Source organism: Cupressus sempervirens, chromosome 5 (assembly GCF_028749045.1).
Source record: "Cupressus sempervirens isolate cs-2001-9-10 chromosome 5, ASM2874904v1, whole genome shotgun sequence".
Taxonomy (NCBI): domain Eukaryota; kingdom Viridiplantae; phylum Streptophyta; class Pinopsida; order Cupressales; family Cupressaceae; genus Cupressus; species Cupressus sempervirens.
Window position 1 is genome coordinate 860,189,820 of NC_143122.1, and position 23,172 is coordinate 860,212,991.

Genomic DNA, 23,172 nt, shown 5'->3' on the forward strand with positions numbered 1-23,172 from the left:
TTATTAGTTTTATGTATGCTCCTATAGGACTTGACTGTTGCCACATTTGGTGGCTATGAGAGTGCACCTCCTCTTGTCACAGAGGGACATCACGATCATGTGGTAAATTTTAATTAAGTTCAATAGTTTATTTTATTTGTGAATTAGATTATGAAAATCACTTCAATTAAGCATGTACATGTTTTCTTCTCAAGATGTCGTGCAGGATACCCCATAGGATGCCACACACGTTGTCACACAGGATGCCCCACATGATAACACACATGATGTTACACAAGATTATCCATCTGAGTCGATGTGCAGAGAACTACAAATCAAATAGATTAGGTAGATTAGATACACTTTGTATTAAGACACTGATCATACATTAGACCATGTTATATTTTTATGACTTGTTAACACTTTGGTATATGGTATCTTTTTATGTACTATCATGTTAGTATGAGACATTTTGTTTATTATGACACATTTTATGGTATGTTCTTATGTTTTCATCTTATCTTAGATTCAATATTATCATACATTAGCTTTAATTAAACAAGCATATCTAGTGTACACCAATAAATTTCAAATTGACATTTGTACAAGCATATCTATTGTACACTCATATTTAATTAAACATAGGAACAATAATTTATACATGTTTGAATGTAAATTTAAAGGAAACATATGAGATATCATTAAAATTTGACAAAGAATTTAATATTAAAATCGCACCAATAACCTTCAAATAGAAGTGAACTCTTATGTGTAAAACAACTAAACTCATATATTTAAAAAAGAAGTGAGCTCATATATTTAAAATACGTGATCTCATATATTTAAAGCAATATGAATGACATAAATATAAGTGAACTCATGTTTTTAAATGTTTACAACATATTTCAATTCAAATACAAAATTAGATGTGCACATTTGTTCAAATGGGGCCCTACAAAATAAAAAATGAATTTGTTGAAATGTTAGTAAAAGCATAATTTTATAAGTCCTATGTGTATATTGTAAATATGTTTAATGTACAGTCACCATGTGTAATTGCATAAGATGTTGATGTTGGTTCCATGACATCATCAAAATTTGCATAAGTTGTACTTGAGACCTAAATAAGAAGTATATAAATCAATACTATTGGCAATGTATACATACATAATTTATTATACAAAGACATATAAAAAGAGCATGATAAAAAAACTTACAAGTGTATATTTTGTAGTCAGCATACTATACCATTTGCATCCTCTCTCTTTTGCAATGCATCTATGATTACCTCATGCTCTTCCATTGAAATTGTCCATAGTACCTTATTGGTAGGTCTCCCTTTGTATCTTTCTAATTTGATATTTGTTGCCACCACCAAATGAGAATAGTGTAAAATCTTATTTTCTAATTTGTAGTCTTTAAATATTGGTAAACCATTTCTTCTTGTTAGGTATCTACGTAGCTAGGTGCCAACTACAATAATGCACCCAATTGGATACTCAAAACTGTCATCATATACTTGATGACATATCAATTTTTTCTAAGGTTCACACATCTAGCTAGCTAGTACTCAATATGTTCATCATTATCATCAAGTGCAATAATAGTATTTACATGTCCTACAAGAAAAGATAAAGTACACATTCATGTACTTGAATTAAATATTTATGCCATACATAAATAAATAATATAAATTGAAGCACAATCACCATAAATTGAATTAAATTGTACATACCAGTTTGTATGAGGTCTAAAACATGACCATAGTCCTCTGATGCAAATGTAACATTTGAGCCTTCATTCATTATATCATTTTCAATGTGTGTGTGTTAGTAGGTGCTAATGATTTTTGTTTCCATTCTTCAACCCATTCCATATTCTCACATTCTTCCCATTCACCTACAAGATAACTGACAAAAACATGTAAACTCCCTAGTCCATATAGTCTAAGTGTTAGAACCAGAACTCCTAAATGAATGTCACTTAGCTGACCCACTAAGTGTACCATAGTCAAATCTTGAAAGGATGTTCTTCTCTTCAACTAGCTAGAAGAAACATCTTATTAAAGACTTCTAACTTGATCCCATGTATAAATATTTGTTACATTATTCCACAATTTCATGTACTTTTTTGAATTTGGCTTTTTCCTCAAATTTTAATTTCTCTCTACAAAGAGCTATCTTTATGCATGCACTAACACCATCATGTTCTCCTTCACTATGTATGACCTTAAAAAAAAACTCTACATATATTGGATATTAGTCTCCCTATGTGTCCTACTCAACCAATAGAAAATTCTAGCATTCTTGAATTATCTTGTACAATTATCTAACCATATTAGATGTTGTGTCATTTGAATTTTTCTTTCTCTTAAATTATCATAAAAGACCTCGAATCAATACTAGACAAACTTAAATGAATGTAGTTTATTATCACTCATATAGAAATGATTCTCTCTCAATATTTTTCCATCCTCTTCTATACTATCAGGTGCATGCCTATAAACTATATGAACAAAATTTTCTACTTGCACTAAATTGTAATATTGGGATTGTACAAGTTCATCTTAGGGTGCAAGTGTGTAGTTCTCTATAAATTCAATGACTGAAAGCATACTACAAATTGGAAACTCATTCTTACATATGTAAAATTTCCCATTAATCAATCTAGCATACTGAGAGTGCTTTACATATTTTGGTATGATCATACTCTTAAACTCACTCATAAATGCATGACAACCAACTTTTTTTATAACTAGATCACACCTTCTTCCAACCTTCCCATCCTTGAATGGATATTCAATAGTTTTGAATCTTTTTACATCAACTAATTATTGTCCAAAACCAATCAAAGGACTTTCATGTAAGCATTCATCTAACAAAGAAAGATTGCCACACATAGCACATGTACTGGAATAACATGCATTGAAAAGAAAATATTTCTCGTTAGTTGGCTTACAACACAAATCTAATATGAAATTTTGTATAGTTTGAGGTGGTATTTTTATACCACATTCTTGCAACATTTCATTAGTATGCATCGTACTACATATAGATTGAAATACATCATAACAGAGAAAATTGGACATGAGTTTTACAACATGTGACTCTTTCCTTGATAATCCTTACATACCATGGTTTACACTTTTCAAAATATCTTTTACTAATGCGAATAGTTAACACATTATCATCTAATTGTTTTTTAGCAATTCAATTTGAGTCATGTCCAAAAGGTGCTTAGGATGTAGATCACAATTTTTTTAGCCAACTCTCAATTTAAGAACATCTCTTGAATTAGGTGATACTCTTATATTATCATGCCAAAAAATTTCAACCAAACTTTTGACTTCACTAGTAAGTTTCATATTAGATCTCAAGTGTCTACCACTAGAAGTCCATAGACTATTTGCTAGAAGACATTTAAAGTTAACCCTTCTCTTCACAACTCTTGTTAAAGTTTTACAACTCACATTAAGATATATACCTATGTTACTAATCAATCTTTTGTCAAAAGTTGATTTGTTAACTAAAGATATTGTTATTGTTCATCGTGTTGCATTCTTATCTTTACTGCAATTTTTCTTTTTGATAACATTAAAGGCACTAGAAACAGTGGATACAACTTGTTTTAAAGACTCATTTTTATTATTGGGTATTGCATATATTCCTAAACTTTTCATCACTTTTTTCATTTTAGACATTTTAATTAGTTGCAACATTAATTGACATTGAAACCCAAATTTCTTATTATAGAAAAATTGTCTATATAATCTATTAACATGCGTCCTAATCTATTCCACTAAACCACTCCAAAAATATTATCTAGCACATCATTAGAAAAATAAAAAATGTTCATGTATTTCAATATCATTCAAACATGTTTCTTCACTGATTGGTGTTTCCAAGTCTACATTCATATTGTTGCTTTCAATAAGCATTTGATTTTCAAGTTAATTGGAATTTGAATCTCATTTTTATTTTTTCTTTGTATTTATTTTGTGGCTTCAATTTCAATTTGAGTTTTTTGTGCATGACCGTTTGTCAATATATTCTCATGAAGAAAGTCTAAATTATTTAAATTGTAACATGCTTCTAATATATCACCAATTTCATTATGAGAATAAACTCAAGGTTATGGAGACACACCTGTATTGAATGTTTGATTAGAATGTGCACTTGAATTTCCTTGTATTGGGTTCCCTTCTTCATCCTCTTCATCCATCATGGTATCCTCAATGTCCTTCTCTTCTGAAACAATATTTGAAGTTGAAGCCCCAACATTGCTCAACCCTTTGATTATTTGTCTTCTCTCTTGTTGACGTTGTGCTTTCCTCTCTTTGTTTGTTGCAATCTCCTCATCTATTAGAACTTTAATTTCTTCTTTCTTCATTATTTTAATCCCATGTTTGCACAAAATTTGAATTCAAATCAATCAGAGCTTGTAAAAAGCAAAGGATGACAAGAAAATAGAATTTTGTTGTTATAGCTAGAGAATATCAAAAAATGATTGCAATGATTACTTTTTAATCATGTGGGCCTATTTTTGGGCCCCAAGGTTATTTAAGAATCAACTGGATGATTTATAAATCGAGCACCCAATTGTTTAAATAATCAAGCTCTCGATTCTAAAGCCATGGACATGAATTTCCATTTGGCATCGAATTTTCCTTGGGGAAAGGCATAGTACACGCTTGGTGGGACCAAGCTTGTGTCTTGATCTACCATAATTTGACTAAGGCAATTAGTCAACAATTTCAGGCATTGCTAGATTTTTTACAGTGCCTTCCTCATCGAATTTTTTGACAAAATGAAAACCCATTATAGCTCTTAGTGTCTTGATTTTATAAATGTAAATTTTATAGTGTTCTTATTTTAGTTTCTATTTTTACATTATTTATTAATCAAAAGTGTCACCTAAATGTAAAATAGTGAGGTTCACTAAAACTTTAATAATTTTTTAAATTTTTGATATTTTTAAAATTAATTAAGCTGAGAGAAATTTTATACAATAGCAACACAAATGCCCAGCACGAGAATATGCCTAGATTTCTTATCAATAAAAAAGAAAAGGGAGCAGTTACAAACTTCTAAATTAAATATTAAATTATTAAATCATAAAATAAAAAAACATTCCTAAAATAATAGTTGGTTGAATTAATAGGAAGCCAAATGGAGGCCAAAATAATAGGCCTAAAAAATAGGGCCCAAAAATGTAGGACCTGAAAAAATAGGTCCTAAAAAATAGGGCCAAAATAATTTCAATATGATTAATTTTTTTGTTAAATCTAATTTTGCATGCACATTCATGCTTATTTGTTCTGGGGAGTGGAGGAATTTGAAAAAAATTTGTGGAATGTGAAGAGACATCCATTGGGGATATGAGGAGACTCTCACAAGTTATAAAACAAAGGCTCCTCATTTCATTTTAATTTTATGTTTTTGCAGGAAGGAAGAGGTGAAGATTATTGGAGTATTAGATTGGAGTTTTTGAACATGAGTAGATTGAAGTTTTAGAGTAATTTTTTTGCAGGTAAAATTTCTAATTTTTATTTAGATTTTCATTTAGATTTAGATGTAGATGTAGATTGAGATTCAAAATTAGTTATAATATTCTACTTTGATTTAGATTTAGATTTTAATTAGTTCTATTTAGATTTAGAATTCTATTCAAAATTGTTTAGGCTTGCATTTAATAGTTTAGTCTTACATGTTTGATTTAGATTTAGATTTGCATTCAAAATCTATTTGATTTATAAATTTTATAATACTTTTCATTTGCATATTTTAAAAGTGCATGTGTCAAATTTGTTTTAGATTTGTATGTTTCATATTAGTTTTAGATTTGCATATTTCAAAATAGTTTTGGTTTACATGTTTTAGATTTGAATGTTTCATAGTAGTTTTACATTTGCATCTTTCAAAGTATTTATATTTTCATGTTTCATAGTATAAATTTATCATTAATGTGGATGACAATGCCACCATATCAATATAATTTGTATTTTATTAAAGTTAATAATTTATTTAAAGTAGATGAATCATATATTTAGGATATATTTTATCATTATTAAACTCGAAAATAAAAAAATATTTTTGAAATAATAGCTAGCGAAAATAATATGAATCCAAATGGATGCCAAAATAATAGGGCCCGAAAATAGGGGCCAAAAACTAAGACTTGAAAAATAGGGCCAAAAAATAAGACCCAAAAAAAAAGGTCAAAAATATAGAACCCCAAAAAATAGGGCTAAAATAATATCATTAATTTTTTAATTATAAAATAATTTATTTTTGTTAAATATATTTTTGCATGCACATTCATGCTTATTTTTTGTGGGGAGTGAGGGAATTTAAAACAAATTCGTGGAATGTCAAAAGACATCTATTGGGGGATATGAGGAGTCTCTCATAGGTTATAAAACAAATGCTCCTCATTTCATTTTCATTTTGTGTTTTTGCAAGGAGGAAGTGTTAGTGTAGTTTTTTATTTTTCCTATTTTGATAGATTTTTCCTACACTTTTAATAATCTCGCTTAGGTTAATAAAGCATGTCTTATTAGGTGAATGGTTGTGAGGTGTCACCTTCCTACATGTGAGCATCCATTAGCTATCTTGGGAAGATACTTTGCTATCTTTAGTCCAATAGATGGTTGCTCCTCATTGGTTGGTGTTGCCACCTCCTCCCTCTTCCTAGCCTATATAAGCATGCTACCTGGCTTGTATTTGCATCTCTTATTTTTGCATCCTCTTAATGCTATTTTGCTTTCAGCATTTGCATTACTCTCTTGGAGACTAACTCTATGATTCTATTTTGATTTTGTATCATTTGCATTCATAGTTTAGATATTTACTCTTTGCACTAGTTTTCTGGGTTATTAATTTTTTCAGATTCTAACATGGTATCAGAGCTTTTCTATGTGCAAGAGTAGATTTTAGTTTCCTTATTTGAGAGATTCGGGGGGGGGGGGGGGGCAAATAAACTTTATTGTAGTTTTTTGAAAAATGAAGTATTCTCTTCTCTTGCATCTTTGGATGATCCTGAGAATCAGAAAAGTTTTGACAAAAACAGTTTTCCTCTGGGGTTTCAATCTCAAATCTGACAACCAACTTGCATATTTGGAGTTTTCAATCAATTTTGCAAGTTCCAGCATGCCATTGATGGACTTAAGAAGTTGATCCAGCATTTGCATGTCATATTTTGGTTGCTAGGGTCGTTTTTTGATTTTTGGAGCCATTTTTTTACTGTTAAAGGTGTCTGATTTACACTACAACAACATCTTCTGTACATCAGTAAGAAAAATGCTTTCTGGGTTTTGTTCGCAGCCTCGAAAAACCATTTGAGTATCTTTTAAATTTTGCATGCAAGCTGTATATTTTTCAGAATCGAGCATGCAAAGCTACAGCCATACCCCTCTCCATTGGCAGTCGCAGATTTGAATGCAGTTTTCAAATGTCTCGTTCTTGCTCATACGGACTCTGATTTTGATGATTCTTGTTATGGAATTGCCTATTTTTTTGTGCTCTATCCACTAGTGGAGTTGTTTTTTGATTTTCATGCATGAATTCTTCAGAAATTGCAGATTCTCAGCCATAACTGTGCACAATTCTCGTTTTGAAAACTTCGGAGGATCATAACTTTCTCATATGACCTCGTATCGAGGTGATTCTTTTTTTGAAAGTGCATGATTTTTTGAGTAGATCGCAGTGGTGCTATTTTTTTTCTTGATTATTGTGCCCAAGTTTCACTTTTAGCATATGCTCTTCATGAGGGTTTGTAATGCATTGAAATCAAGACCACTAAGTATCTCTTTCTAGTGGTAGTTGTAAATGCACTAAAATAAAGTGCCAAATCATATTTCTTTGGGGGGGGTTCTTTGATTGAGTAAAAAGGGGGGGGCATTGTCGTGGTTGGGTTCTCTTCTTTTTAGCATTTCTTTGCATTTCTTCATCATGGATCAAACGAATATGCCCATCCTAACTCCATACAATTACTTTGAGTGGAAATCACGCATGACAATTCACTTAAGGAAAGCTGGATTAAATAGGATAACTATGGGACTTGAAACTGAACCTGCTAAAGATGAAGATAAGCCTAAGTGGTTTAACAAATGTGATGAGGCATTTGGAACATTGTGTTTGTCTGTTTCTCCTGACTTGTTATTTCACATTGAGTCTTTGGATACACCAAATGAAGTATGGACAAAGCTAGAAACACTATTTGGCACACAAGATTCAATGAGGGGTCATATGTTGGAAAATGAATTAATTAGTTTGAGTCCAAGCAATTTCAACACAATCCAAGATTTCTTCACCAAATTGAAATCACTAAGGCTGCAGTTAAAACAATGTGGAATTGAAAAGAAAGATGAACAACTGATTCTTAGTATTCTCTCTAAGCTAAGTTCAGAATATTCTGTATTTGTCTCTACCTTCTATTCTCTCTACCTTTAACCCTAATTCTAACTCTCTTGGAGACTAACTCTATGATGCTATTTTGATTTTGTATCATTTGCATTCATAATTTAGATATTTACTCTTTGCACTAGTTTTCTGGGTTATTAATCTTTTCAGATTCTAACAGGAAGAGGTGGAGATTACTGGAACAGATTAGAGTTTTTGAAGAGGAGTAGATTAAAGTTTTGGAGTATTTTTTTACATGTAAGATTTCTATTTTTATTTTTTATTTTTTATTTAGTTTTGCATTTAGATTTAGATTTAGTTATGTATTTAGATTTAAATATAGATTTAGTTTCAAAATTAGTTATAATATTCTCCTTTGACTTAGATTTAGAATTCAAATTGATTCAAAATCTATTTGATTTAGATATTTGATAATACATTTCATTTACACATTTTTAATGTGCATGTTTCAATTTAGTTTTACATTTGCATGTTTTAGATTTGTATGTTTCATAAAAGTTTTATATTTGCATGTTTCAAAATATTTATATTTTTCATGTTTCATAATTAAATTTTATCATTAATGTGGATGACAAGGTCGCCTTATCAATAGTTTTTTTATTTTATTAAAGTTAAAATGATTAATTTAAAATAAATGAATCATATATTTAGTTTATATTTTGTCATTATTTAATTAGGTTATGTATTTGTTTTATTTAAATATTTTTCATAGTATATCTAGATTTTTATTAATATTTATGTTTGTAATGTTTGAAAAGTGGAAGACAATGTCACCATAGTTCGAACATTACAATTCAACTATTTCATTTGAAATAGTTTTGAATTTTATTTATGTTATTTTGAACATTATTTGAAAGAATTTATGTTAACTATTAATTCTTTTTTATTCTGATTATTCCTATATGTTGATGTTTGTTTATAAGTTTGCAGGCTACTATTTGAGTTATGGATGCCTTGAATAGAGATTCAAAAATTATTTGATACTAGCTTGACTACTTCAATGACCTCAAATGATTTCTTTGAGACTGAGTTTGACAAATGCCTCCAAATAATTAAAGAGACATGCACAACTATAATTAAAGTTTTGGAGAACACAATATTTCCAATTGACTATGTTGAGGAAATGGAAGTAATGCATATGAAAGATGCATAAAAATTACTTTGTGACACATCTACAAAACTAGATGGGTTTCCCTCATTGATGAAAGAGGTTTTTCACAATCATTGTTCAAATAAAGGTCACAAAAGAATCATAATCATTGAAGAAGGTGACATGGTTTTATACCGTTATAGAGATATTTTTTTGTATATCATTCTTGTCTTCAGTTTTAAAATTTTACTTCTAATTAGTTGTATCAATTTTGTTTCCCCATTGTTCTATATAACTTTCATGAAGAAGAGAACAAGAAAAAAAAAATTATTGTTGTACAAAATATTTCTTCAATGGATGTGATTACTAAATATGTTAATTAAGAAAGAAAATCATAAGTCTAAATAGATGTCCTTAATGATAGGCATATTTATTGATTACAATTCTTAATCATTGTAATAAAAATTGCATTAGCATTATTAAAAATTCAACAATATATAATGTTCCCACATCATCATGGGGAACTAATTTCCATAAAATCAATTCTTATATATTCTGTCACACTTTTTACATCATCTAAATAGTTGTGTTGGGACTTATAATTTCCCTTTCATGAATTAAAGTTTTTCCACTATTCGAGTCATTTGCATAACATATATCCCAAATTTGACCATAGTTGTACTCCAAATACTCCAACACTACACCTAAATCTCATACTTCCCTTAACCATGTCCCTTATTTTAGTGTAACATTTAACCACTTATTAACCCTAACCATAACACCGAGTGTCATATAAATGAAATTGTAAACCTTGGATCCTAACTCTAACTCTTACTCTATATATGACTATACAATATATATCTATATATATATATATATATATATATATATATATATATATATATATATATATATATATATATATATATATATATATATATATATATATATATATATATATATATATATATAGAGAGAGAGAGAGAGAGAGAGAGAGAGAGAGGTGTATTTAGAGAGTATAGATGGAGAGAGGGATTAGGAGGTGTATCTAGAGAGTAGGGTGAGAGAGATAAGGGGGTCTATCTAGAGATTAGAGAGAGCGATTTAGGGTCGTATTTAGAGAATAGAGACAGAGAGATTAGAGGGTGTATTTAGATAGTGGGGTGGGGGAGATATTACTAGGTGTAGTTAGAGAGTAGGGAGAGGGAGAGGGAGATAGAGAGGGGGGGGGGGGATAGGGAGGGATTACATTATTAAAAAGGTTAATAACTTGTAACACAATAGCACTAGACATGGGCACTATAATAAAACTAACCCACATAAAAATTTAACTTGACATTTACCCTAACACTAAGGTGAAGTGTAATAATAACACTAACATCAGCTATAATATGATTAGTAACCCAAAAATAACCTTAACTACAATAATAACACAAACCCTAACTCTAATTCTAATTCTATCTTGAACTCTAACTCTAACTCTAATTATAGCCCTAGACCTAATTCTAATTCTAATCCTAACCCTAACTCTAACCCTAACCCTAACTTTGACTCTAACTCTAACTCTAAATCTACCCCTAACCCTAACCTTAACCCTTTATAACGCTAACTCTAATCTTAATTCTAACCCTATCCCTAATTCTAGCCCTAACCCTAAGCCTTACTATAACTCTAATCCTAACTCTAATTCTAACTTTAACACTAATTATAACCCTAAACCTAACCCTACTTTTAACCCATATTCTAACTCTAACCCTAACTCTAAATCCAACCCTATCTCTAACCCTAACTCTGAACATACCTCTAATTCTAACCCTAACTCTAACTCTAACTTTAAGTCTAACTCTAACTCTAACTCTAACTCTAATTATAACCCTAACCCTAAGGCTAACTCTAACCCTAACCCTACCCCTAATCCTAACCCTAACACTATACATAACACTAATCCTAACCCTGATACTATATATATATTGCTAATCTTAACCCTAACACTATATGTAACTCTAACTCTAACCCTAACCCTAATTCTAACCCTAACTCTAACTCTAACCCTAAATCTAACTGTAACTCCAACCCTAACCCCAACTCTATCTCCAACTTTAACTATAACTCTAACTTGACCCCTAACTCTAACTCTAACTATAATTCTAACCCTAACCTTAGCCTCAATTTTAGCCCCAATTCTAACCCTAACTCTAGCCATAACACTAACACTAACCCTATTGCTAACCCTAACTCTAACTATAACACTTGTGCTAACCCTAACCCTAACCCTAATTCTAACCCTAATTCTAGCCCTAACCCTAATTCTTACCCTTACCCTTACCCTAACTCTAACTCAATCTATAACCTTAATTAGATTAATAACCCTAATTCTAACCCTAACCCTAATCCTAACTCTAACTCTAATTATAACTCTAATTCTAACCCTAAACTATATAACCCTTACTCTAATCCTAATTCTAACCCTAACCCCAGTTCTAGCCCTAACCCTAACCTAATTCTAACCCTAACTATAACTCTAATCCTAACTCTAACCCTAACTATAACTCTAACTCTAATTCTCACCCTAACACTAACCCTACCCCTAACACTAATTCTAACCCTAACTCTAACTCTAATGCTAATTCTAATCCTAACCCTAATTCTAACCCTAAATCTAACTCTAACTCTAAGGTCCTAACTTTAACTCTAACTCTAAATCTAAACTTTATCTCTAATTCTAATCCTACCCCTAATTCTAACCCTAACTATAACTCTAATTGTAGCCCTAACCCTAACATTAACCCTAACCCTAATTCTCACTCTAAACCTACCCCTAATCCTAACCCTAACACTATATATAACACAAACTGTAACCCTAACCTTAATTCTAATCCTAATCCCAACCCTAACTCTAACCCTAACCCTAAATCTAACTAGGTAACTTTAACCCTAACCCCAACTCTATCTCTAACTTTAACTCGAACTCTAACTTGAACCCTAATTCTAACTATAATTCAAACCCTAACCCTATCCCCAATTCTAACCCTAACTCTAACTCTAACTCTAACTCTAACTCTTATACTAAAACTAACACTAATACTACCTCTACTTTTAACTCTAACTCTAATTATAATGCTAACCCTAATGCTAACCCTAACCCTAACTACAACCCTAACACTAACCCTAATTTTAACCCTAACCTTAATTCTAACCCTAAATATAACCCTAACTCTAACTCTAACTCTATCCCTTATTCTAGCTCTAATTCTAATTCTAACTCTAACTCTAACTCTAACTCTAACTCTAACCCTAACTCTTATTCTAACCCTAACCTTAACCCTAAATGTATTTATAACCCCAATTGTAACCCTCACTCTAATTCATACCCTTACCCTAACCCTAACTCTAACTCTAATCCTAACTATATTTATAACCCCAATTCTAACCCTAACCCTAATTCTAACTCTAACTCTAATTCTAAACCTAACCCTAACCCTAACTTTAACTCTAACCCTAACTAACTCTGACCCTGACCCTAACTATAGCTCTAATTGTAACCCTAACCCTAACAATAACCCTAAATCTAGCCCTAACTCCAATTCAAACCCTATCCCTCACCCTAATATTAATCCTAATGCTTACCCTAACTCTAACTCTAACCCTAACCCTAACCTTAACACTAACCCTAACCCTAATGCTAACCTTAACCTTGACCTTAACTCTAACTCTAACCCTAACCCTAACCTTAACACTAACCTTAACCATAAAAATAACTCTACCCCTAACTCTAACTATACCATAATTGGACTTTAACCATAACCCTAACCCTAACATTAATCTTGACTCAAACCTTTAACTCTAACCCTAACTCTAACCTTAGCCTTGATTCATACCCTAACCCTAACCCTAACTCTAGCCCTTCTATAACCCTAACCCTAACAATAACTATAACTCTAACCCTAACCTTAACCATGAGCATAACTCTAACCCTAAATCTAACTCTATCATAATTGGACTCTAACTCTAACCCTAACCCTAACCCTAACTTTAATCCTAACTCAAACCCTAACTCTATCCTTAACCTTGACTCAAACCCTAACCCTAACCCTAACCCTAACTATAACCATAACTCTAACCCTAACCTTAACTATGAGCATAACTCTAACCCTAACCTTAACCATAAACATAACTCTACCCCTAACTTTAACCCAAAATCTAACTCTATCATAATTGGACTCTATAATCACTCATGTTGTTTCTTGGAGGAGTTTGATGTCATATCTTGGGGATTTAGCACTAAAGGTTCTTACCTTATGCCTCTTGGATATCACTTTCTTCATTTTCTAAAGAGAGAAAATCTTTTATGCTCTCAATGGATGAGAATTTGGAATAGATTCAATTGGCCTATGCCCAACATGTTCATTTGACTTTTATTAGAAAATAAGTTCTTTACTTGGGAGAATATTAGGAGAAAAATATTCCAATGGCATTCTATCTGTGCTGCTGGTATCAAAAAGGAGGAAATAACTAGTCACCTATTTTTTCAATGCCTATTTGATATTAAAAATTGGAATCTTTGATAAAGTGTCAAATGAAGAATTTATTCTTCTTCCCCCCAAAATTTCTAGAAAAGCTTGACTCTACCTCTTGCTTCTATTACTGTACTTGGTGGTTACTTAGGAAATTGGTCCTTCCCTTCGACAATTTGGTTGGATTGTGATAGACTTATTTTTTAGAGTTGTCAAAGTTTCATGCTGCAAGCTTGGAATAACATTAGACGCATGCTAAAATAAAACATTAAAGAAAAATCCTTTATTGAGTCATCTTTACATCTATTGAATAGTTTTGTTCCCATCTCTTGGATAATGACCCTCCCGGGTCCTTCCCAAGATCATGTCTCAATGGATTTTCCACTAAGAAAGTGAATATGTTTGGAAGATGGGAGCCTCCTTAGGGTTTCTTGATGATCAACATAGGTGGATTGGCTCATTAAAATCTCTATTCACTTTGGATTGGAGGAGTTGGTTGGGATTATATAGGTTACGTTCAATTCTTCTTTACTTCCTTTTTGGGGTTGAAGTTTAATAATTTAATAGAGGCTTGGGCCATTCTAAAGGTTATATAAATAATTAGTAGCTTGGTTGGTAAAAGATTATTTGGGAGCGTGATTCTATGATTCTAGTGTCTTTGATAAATTAAATGAACTTGGAGGAGGGCTCATGATGACTTGATCAAGTGATAAGGCAAATTCTTATGGTTTCTTCTAATTCTGAGACTATTTCTTTTGTCCATATTCTTAGAGAATGGAACAAAGTAGTTGTCTACCTCACACATTAGGTTTTTAGAGAGAACTTTAATTCAAAATTATCTCATTTATTAGTAAGAGGTGGTTGGACAAAATGAAATTTTGTTTGACTAAGTTTTTATCTTACTAATATTAAAAGTGTCTTCAAAGAATTTATCATTTTTGCACTGTTTTAGAAGTTACACCCTCTATATATATAACTAATATACATGTAACTAATTCTTAATAAAATTTTACTCCTCCCCTCATTTAAAATAATAAAATAAAAATTCAGCCTAATTTAAACATTACCAAACACCCAATTAAGAAAACCACAAGTTCATAATTTTAAGAATTTGTATTATTTAAAATTATTATAAATACTTACATAGTTTCTCACTATTTTTTACATTTATCATCGGGAACACTAAGATAGGATTTGATAAATATACGGTGGCCTAGAATTGCTTGCAGTACGTGGACAAAACCCCGTCAGGAAATCAATAAAATGTAAATCAGAACATCGGTATTTCCCAAGGCCGCTGTTGTTGTACAACTTGCTGCAACACCACTATCAGAAGGGCAGCTACAACAATGGCAATATCGGCGCCTTCACAACTTTTTCATACTTCTAAGCTTGTGCAAGTCCCACATGAAAAACGCCCAACTGAATTAAAATTGAGCAGCAAATTTAACGGCTTATGGTTTGGACAAAAAATTACTTCCAAATCACACCAGAAGTCTTGTAACGTTAGAACTTGTTTCAGGACTCTGGCTGGTGGGAAATTTCGTTCCCAGTCCAAGCTAAGGACTGCCAGATGTTCTGTGTCAACTACAGAGCCCTCTACAGGTAACAATAAAATTGTGTATATATGTGAATCAAAGTTTGTTTATGATGTTTCCATAGCTAAAATGTAAACGGTCATATTTCTTGCAAAAACACAGTTATCGGGGGGTAATTGAAAGAATTCTCATTTTTTTTCTAAATTCCATTTGAGTAGAGCTTATATGGCAATTTTATAGTCAATGCCAGATTGTTATTATTCTCAGTCTTTCTTTTATAAAAGAGGTTCGTAAATAGTTAGACCTCTGTAATGTATAATAAAATTGTCGAACATCTGCATATCTGGGTATTCTGCAACCGCACCGAGTTAGTTTTCTGGAAAAAATCTGCGCGAGGTTATGGGAAATCTTTAGCAAACTCTTACCTATTAAGATTTGTTACCATGACATAAATTCTTGGCACCACGTTTTTAGTTTTAACTGATATTATACGCAGCCTTGGTACATCCCTGTTGAGTTACTGGATACCTCGTTGATTGGTGGAGAAATAAAATCCTGTTTGACTTTATACTGTTACTCCACAATCTAGATTGCTCATATAAAAACTTTCAAAGAAATTGGATTTCGCCATGATTGCCAATGCAAATATTGGGATTCTACATGCATAGTTATTTGGTCTTCACAATTTCAAGTAATGTGAATTTGTATAATAGTTTTCTTTTGACAAGTTAATAGCTAGGCAGGGGCTTCACCACTTAATTGCATATGACAGGCAACACGCTTGGGCAGGGAGCTTGACTTTGCATAATGATTTGCGAACGTATCCTGCCTTTACTCCTCATATGACCACTCACTTTATTGGTAATTTGAGCGTTCTTTCTGGTAAGGACGGGCACAGAATTGAGGTCAACTTCAGGACTGCTAACAGAGCTGCAAACCCTGAGAAGATTAGGGATTTCGACATGGGAAGAGTTAGAAATAGATTGGAGTCACTCACTTGTGAGGAGGTGAAGAAAAACAATATGATTTGCCAAATTTTGTGTAAAGATGGGATTTCATCCTATTTGGAGTTACTCCATGCATTTGACCATAACATTTTGAAAATGTTTGTTCAAGGGTGGAAGGAAGGGAAAGTCAAGGTGTATTGGCAAAAATTTGACTTTGCGGAGGAGTTGATAGTGACAGTAACAGGGCATTCCATGAAAGGAAAACAGTTTTTCAAGGATACGAAATCCTCTGATGTGGAGTTCCAGAATTTCACCAAACAGAAAAGAGGGCAAATGTCTGATAAAGCAGAACGATGGTGGTTACAAAATGAAGTCCATCAATCTCTGTGGGCAGCGATTTACTCTAGATGGTAGTTTATTGTTTATGGGCATGCATTTTGCTTTTTTGAATCATTTTAGACATGAAGATATAATTTCTTTTCCTTTCTATCTCTTGTCTTCGTTGGGACTGGGTATTAAAGATCACAAAAAGAACCTAAAAAGCCCTATCTTGCATGAAGAGTTAATCCTACTGATAATGGATTATTTTAGGTTGCCCAAGGGGAAAGATAAGATCCCCCTATTATTGAGAACTCAGATAATGACACCATTGATTCAAAGGAAGATGGCACATATAAATCCCTATTCCTGAGGAGGGGGGTAGCAAACAAAATATGATGATGACCCTGATTTTGTCTATCAAGAGGAAAAAGGAAAGAATATAGGGAAGGAGATAGAAGCCAAAAATTGGAAAAGTTCCCCTGTTTACTCTGCCTCTGGAGAAAATGATCAAAACAGTAAGAATCAGATAGAAGACTCCCTTCCTGCTTACTGTTAGAGAGGGCATATTGTCATTTCCTCAAGATCTGGAAAGCGTTTCGCCTTTGCTCAACTTGGACAAAGAAAGATCTAATGATTTGTTAGGAGTGGCTAGGAATGTGGTTGTGGACGATTTGCAGAATAAAGAGTTTCTTCTTGAGTTGAATGAAATGAACAGTAATATCTGATCTCTGAAAAACAAATTTGAAAACTTGAATCCTCAGTTTGACTCATGGGTTGAGAAGGAAGGTTACATTGTTGTAGCCTTTTTTCTAGAAGATAGTCAAGGATACTGAACATATGAAAGAAGACTATGACATAGAATTTCCTGTCTGACAACCAACTGCAAGAGGATTAATGACAATCTGGTTACCTTAGACAACTTCAGCTACAAGGTCTTTAAGAGCAGTGCCGATGGTATAAAGGTTACAACTCTATCAAAGGTGACGCCCAAGCAAATGCACGAAGGAAGAGGGTTTTTGAAGGAAGAATCATTAGAACATCAAAAGTGACATAAAAAGGGAAGGACATCACAACTCCAACAAGATGAAGACTTTAAGGAAGGTGATACTAAACGAAAGAATTTGAGGGCACGATTCACATCAAGTGGAATTCAAAGAGTAAGATGGATAAGAAGGTGAATAAGTTCTACAAGTGGAGATCATCATAATCCCGAATTTCCTTCAGAAATCTAAGATCAACAAGAAGGAAACCCAATTATTACAAGAAGGTCAAGATGACAAGACAAGAACAATTCAAGGAGAAGATTTCTAAAATGAAGAGGATGAAGAACATTCACAAAGATGAAGCAATTTTGGAATATGGGCCATTACAATCAATCAAAGAGTTGAATAATGTCAGTATCGAGAGATATATCTTCATTGTGATGAAACAATGAAGTTTATATGCATGCTGAGGTGGCACCCAATCATCTTCAACCAATCAAAGGATTCCAAGTTGACATTTTAAAGTTCATCTTGTAAAAATCATCCACAAGTGGACATGTGGGTAGCATTTGATATATTACCACAATGAATTTTCGTATTGATTTATCCTTAAAAGGATATGTATTTCAAAGCAATGAATTTTTCTCATTGGATGACACTTAATGATTGCAAACAATTGTTCTAACAACCCCTAGTAGGGTTTTTTCCAATTATCTTGACTGTTGATTCAAATCAATTTGGGTGCTTCATTATAATTGGAAAGTCTATAAAAGTCCTGGCTTTCTCATTTGTAAGAGAGGAGATCATTGAATTAGTCAGTCACGAGGAGCAAGAATTAGAAGTATAGTAGGAGACAAGAAATGGTTGCCAAGACTATGTCGAAGTTAATACACAATCTTCATTGAAGATGTGGTTGATTCTTGTGAGTTGCTTCTACATTTGCATGGTTTATACTTTTCAAGTTCAGTTATAGTTTTGTAGACCTAAAACTGACTTGTTGCCCGTGTCAACCATTTCATTAATATTCCTCTTAATTGATTAAATAATCTTTATTTTTTAATTAGTTTGTATCCTTCAAATAAATTCAAATTCAAATTCATACTTCTTCCTGAATTCCATAAGTAATTTCAATCTATTATTTAATTATTGAATGTCTAAATATTTCTCATCACTTATTGTCCTGTAAAGTAATTAAACAATTATAATTACTTAATTATTTCCTATGTAAAGTATGTTATTTAATTAAATTTTTTTGATAGGTAAAATGCCGTAGCCAAATAATTTTTATTAATGTTAAACCTATATACTAACTGACTCACTAGAGGCACATGTAGGAAAGAGTCGGGTGGAGAAAAGCTTTGGTCTTGCCCTACAAATAAAATCATAAGCTATAGTTTAGATATCTTACAGTCATCCCATTTGCAAATGTGGGGTATAGGATAGGAATTTTCTGACCTCCTTGACATTCTCATGCCAGTGGCATTTTATTACAAAAAAATCTAAAGATACAATGTTTTCTATAATCTACATTCCCCTTGAATTCGTGAGGGGTGATTTTGAATAATTGGTTACAATTAGCATGATATGTTTGTCTCTAATTGATATTTTATCTGTTTCTGTACCCAGATCTCTTACTGCTACCTTCAAAAACTCTCTGAACTACAATCCTGTTGTTAGGAAATCCTTTTCCTGCGTAAGACACAAGCCACATCTTCCACAAGCTTGTCACCTTGTTAGCTCAAGAATCACATACTCATCCTAAAGGTTGTTGTTGTCACAAAAGTTTGCACCCATGTCCAAAGTTTTTACCTAAGGACAATCTTGTGAAACATGGAACCAACCTCCAAGTTGTGGGACTTGAACTGTGAGGTTGAGTCTCCGGAGAAGGCTGGCTTCCTCTACCATCAAGGTGCACCTAACTACTCTTGGAGAGGAAAAGGGAGAAGGAATGCATGAAAGCAAATCTACCTGCTCTAACCTAAGGGGGTGATGCACCAAAATAGAGTGTTCAGACCAGTCTTTGCCCATACATGCACTATTGAACCATCATGACACCAAAAGATATACACATCTAGACTTGCTTTAATCTAACAATCACATGCAGATTAGAAAACCCAAATGAATGACACAAGGAAAGAAAAGATTCACTTATATATCATTCATAGGCTAAAAGAGATACAGTCATGCAAGATTGCAGATCTCTACAATACACCAATGAGAGGCAAATAGTTCTTGCACTTTACATCAATGGCTAAAGGAGATAAGGCAGAATGTCATACAGTTCAGAGGCAAAGGGAATTTACACATGAAATTGCAGAGCAATGTCAGAGAAAACAGAGAAGAGTCAACCCGAACAAAATCCACAAAAATTGCCTTTATAGCTCAGGCATAACTGAGATATTTTCTAACTGAAGTTACTCCACAGCCACTGCCATTAAGTCTTTTAGAGAATAATCATATAGATCTAGGGCAAATCCAACCTTGGCACAAACCTAAGTATAATGAAATTTGATATTATGCCGAAACAGGGCCCTAAGAAGACAGAAACGACTCCATTAAACTATTCTGACCAGGTAGATGGATAGGATCAGAGGTGGTGGAGCGTTCTCCTTCCGTTCACTGGGTTTAGCATTCATTCGAGGGTGGTTGGAATTGATCACAAGGATCAGATTGTGTAAAAAACCTCGATTTCCATCGTTTCTAGCTCGTTGAATCAGCAAAGTCAGCAAGTCAATTGAATACTGCCAGCAGGATAGGCCATGTGGGCTAGTGATCTTTTATTTTTCTGCCACCTCATAAGGTCTTCCCGAGTTTGACCACCAAATCAACTAACTGTGCCATTCTTTCAAAATCCTGACCGTGGCGGTTTCCCAAGATCCTACAATCTTACGACAAAGTCACTGCAAGGACCCCTCGTAACATCGCCTTGTTATAATGTTGGCTTCCCGATCTTATGAAAACCACCCTGTTGAACAGTCGAACACAAAGGAGAAAACCCTTACGATCATACGACAAACATGTTATCGTAGCATCGCGGACCTCTTTATTTCATTCTACGATCTTACGACAAGTCACTTGTTTATATCCTACGATCATATGACAAAGCAAGTTGTTGTAGCATCGCGAACCACTTTCTTTTACCTTACGATCCTACGATCGCAGTTAAGGCTCACCGTCTCGTAACATCGCAAGGGACCCAGTTTACTTTTATGATGCTACAACGACCTGAAACCTTTACATCGTAACATCGGTAGCTTAGCATTTCCCTTTTGCGATATCACGACTAAACCCTAGTCGTATGATCGTAGAACATTCTTCATCAGCTTGAGATCTTACGGCAAAGGACTCATCGTAAGATCGTAGACCATAATCTTTTGCCTGTTTTAAACCTTTCTGGCCCCACGAATTCTAACAGCATCTGACCTGGCATCCGCACACACACTCTGCCCAATTTGGAAACTGCCACGTGTCTGACAACTCATCCCTCTGTTTGCCTTTATGCTCTTTACGATCTTACGATGACACAACATCATGTCATCGTAACTCTTTAAAATTCTCCTCCAGATCTCACGACAAGGAGGGGCCCCATCATAACATCGTAGCTCTTTAATTCTCCTTTCCCGACCATACGACAACCTCACTTTCGTAGCATCGGGGGGCTTCAATCTCTTCTTTTACGACCTTACAACAAGGGCCTGTCATAGCATTGGGGCCTCCCATTTTATCCTTCGTGATCTCTCGACAATGAATGACTTGTAACATCGAAGAGCTCAGGAATTTGATTTACGATCTCACGGCAAAAGGGGGGTGTTGTAGCATTGCGGGGTCTCGAAAATCACCTTACGATCTTACACCGCTATCGTAAGATCGTAGACCCGAATCTTTCCTTTTGCGATATTACGACTGGCCAGCGGAAATAAACCTAGGGAAATAGGAAATTTCATAAGGTTTTTTGCTGGTTTATTTTTTGATATTTCCAGGGCATTTAAATAATATAAAAGATGGTAAGTGGCCGTTGGGTGGGCTTAGGTATTCAAATTCAAATTTTTGGCGGGAGGCAAAAATAGGTAACAGTTGTATTATTGGAAAATATGCTTGCCACTATTTCAACAGAAAACAAATACTACCTTTTCTCATCAAGGCTCTAAACCTCTTATTTAGTAAGTCATCTGCTTTAGACTGATCAATGATAGCGCATAACAAATGAAAGTATACTTTTGTGTGTTTAACTTCGCATCATAAAACATTTGACTCTCATGATTCTGGAAAGCAAATATCTATACAGTTACAGTCTATCCACATTAAAGGCCATCACACTGTATATAGCAACTTAAGTGAGGAGCAATGGTTAATCAAAAATGAATTTATTGCCTAATGTTCTACTTTAATGCAGTTTATCGTAGTATTTCTTCTTTCTATAGCTTTCTGTTAATTCATCTTATTTCCATAAAAACTGTTACTCAGGGGACAAGAATCAAGTCTATTGACCCATCTTATAACAAGACATATATAGTTAAGCATGTCCTACCAATCAGAACCTCCCCCATTCCTTAATAACTCACCATTTTATATGCATTCAAGAAAAAGAATCATTCAATCCTGGTTAAAGTGCCTTTGATATTTAGCTGATCAAACAGCCTTAAGCTAATATCCTTTAAACAGTAGAATTCACCCATGCATACTTTGATTTATTTTTCCTAGGCATATCAGACAAATGTCAAAGTAATTACCAGGGATAACATAAGATTGATCAAAGAAATTCAATTACCATAGTTAGTCTCCTATCAAGACATTATCAGTAAAGAAAAATGATATCAGGAAGTAAGCTACAGAAACCTGCCGCCTATAAAGAAGATCACTCTAGAAAACTTTTACAGTATGTGATAAACTACATAAAATGATAAGGGGCCTTCTTCATATGGACCATATCGCATGTCTTACCTAAACAGCACAGACATGAATAATGAAGGTTATAAATGATATAAATTGTGTGAGTCAACAGAGTAAGCCAAAACACCAACAATCTTTAGGAGACATTAGTTTTCACAGTCCATAGCAATTATATTGTATGTTTATGGATTTCACTGTGTCAGTTATATTTGCGTCAATGTTTCAGATCATACTCAATGATCCATCATCAGGATGAAAGAGAGCTGTATGAAAGAATTGAAGAAGATTGCAGACCCAGTTTGATATAAAAGAAGGGCAAGAGGGGAAGAGTGCTCAGATTATGAAAAAGGAGAAAAAAGAATGAAAATAAACTTGGAAGGCTAGTTTAAAACCCAGGGCCAACTAAAGTCGAACAATAAATTGAGACCAAAAATAAATTAAAAATTGAAAGAAAGAAATTGTTTAGGAGTAAATGCCAAAACAAAAACAA

The 23,172-nt window shown here is 33.2% G+C and overlaps 1 protein-coding gene across 1 annotated transcript in view; it reads left to right on the plus strand.

The window, feature by feature from the left end:
- Positions 1–15,293: 15,293 nt before the first annotated feature.
- The window catches only part of LOC149558626 (putative elongation factor TypA-like SVR3, chloroplastic), a 91,600-nt gene continuing 83,721 nt past the window's right edge, over positions 15,294–23,172 (plus strand). Inside the window, 1 exon segment of the mRNA XM_089832773.1 lies at positions 15,294–15,608. Coding sequence (XP_089688899.1) covers positions 15,353–15,608 — 256 coding nt within the window. The 5' untranslated portion in view covers positions 15,294–15,352.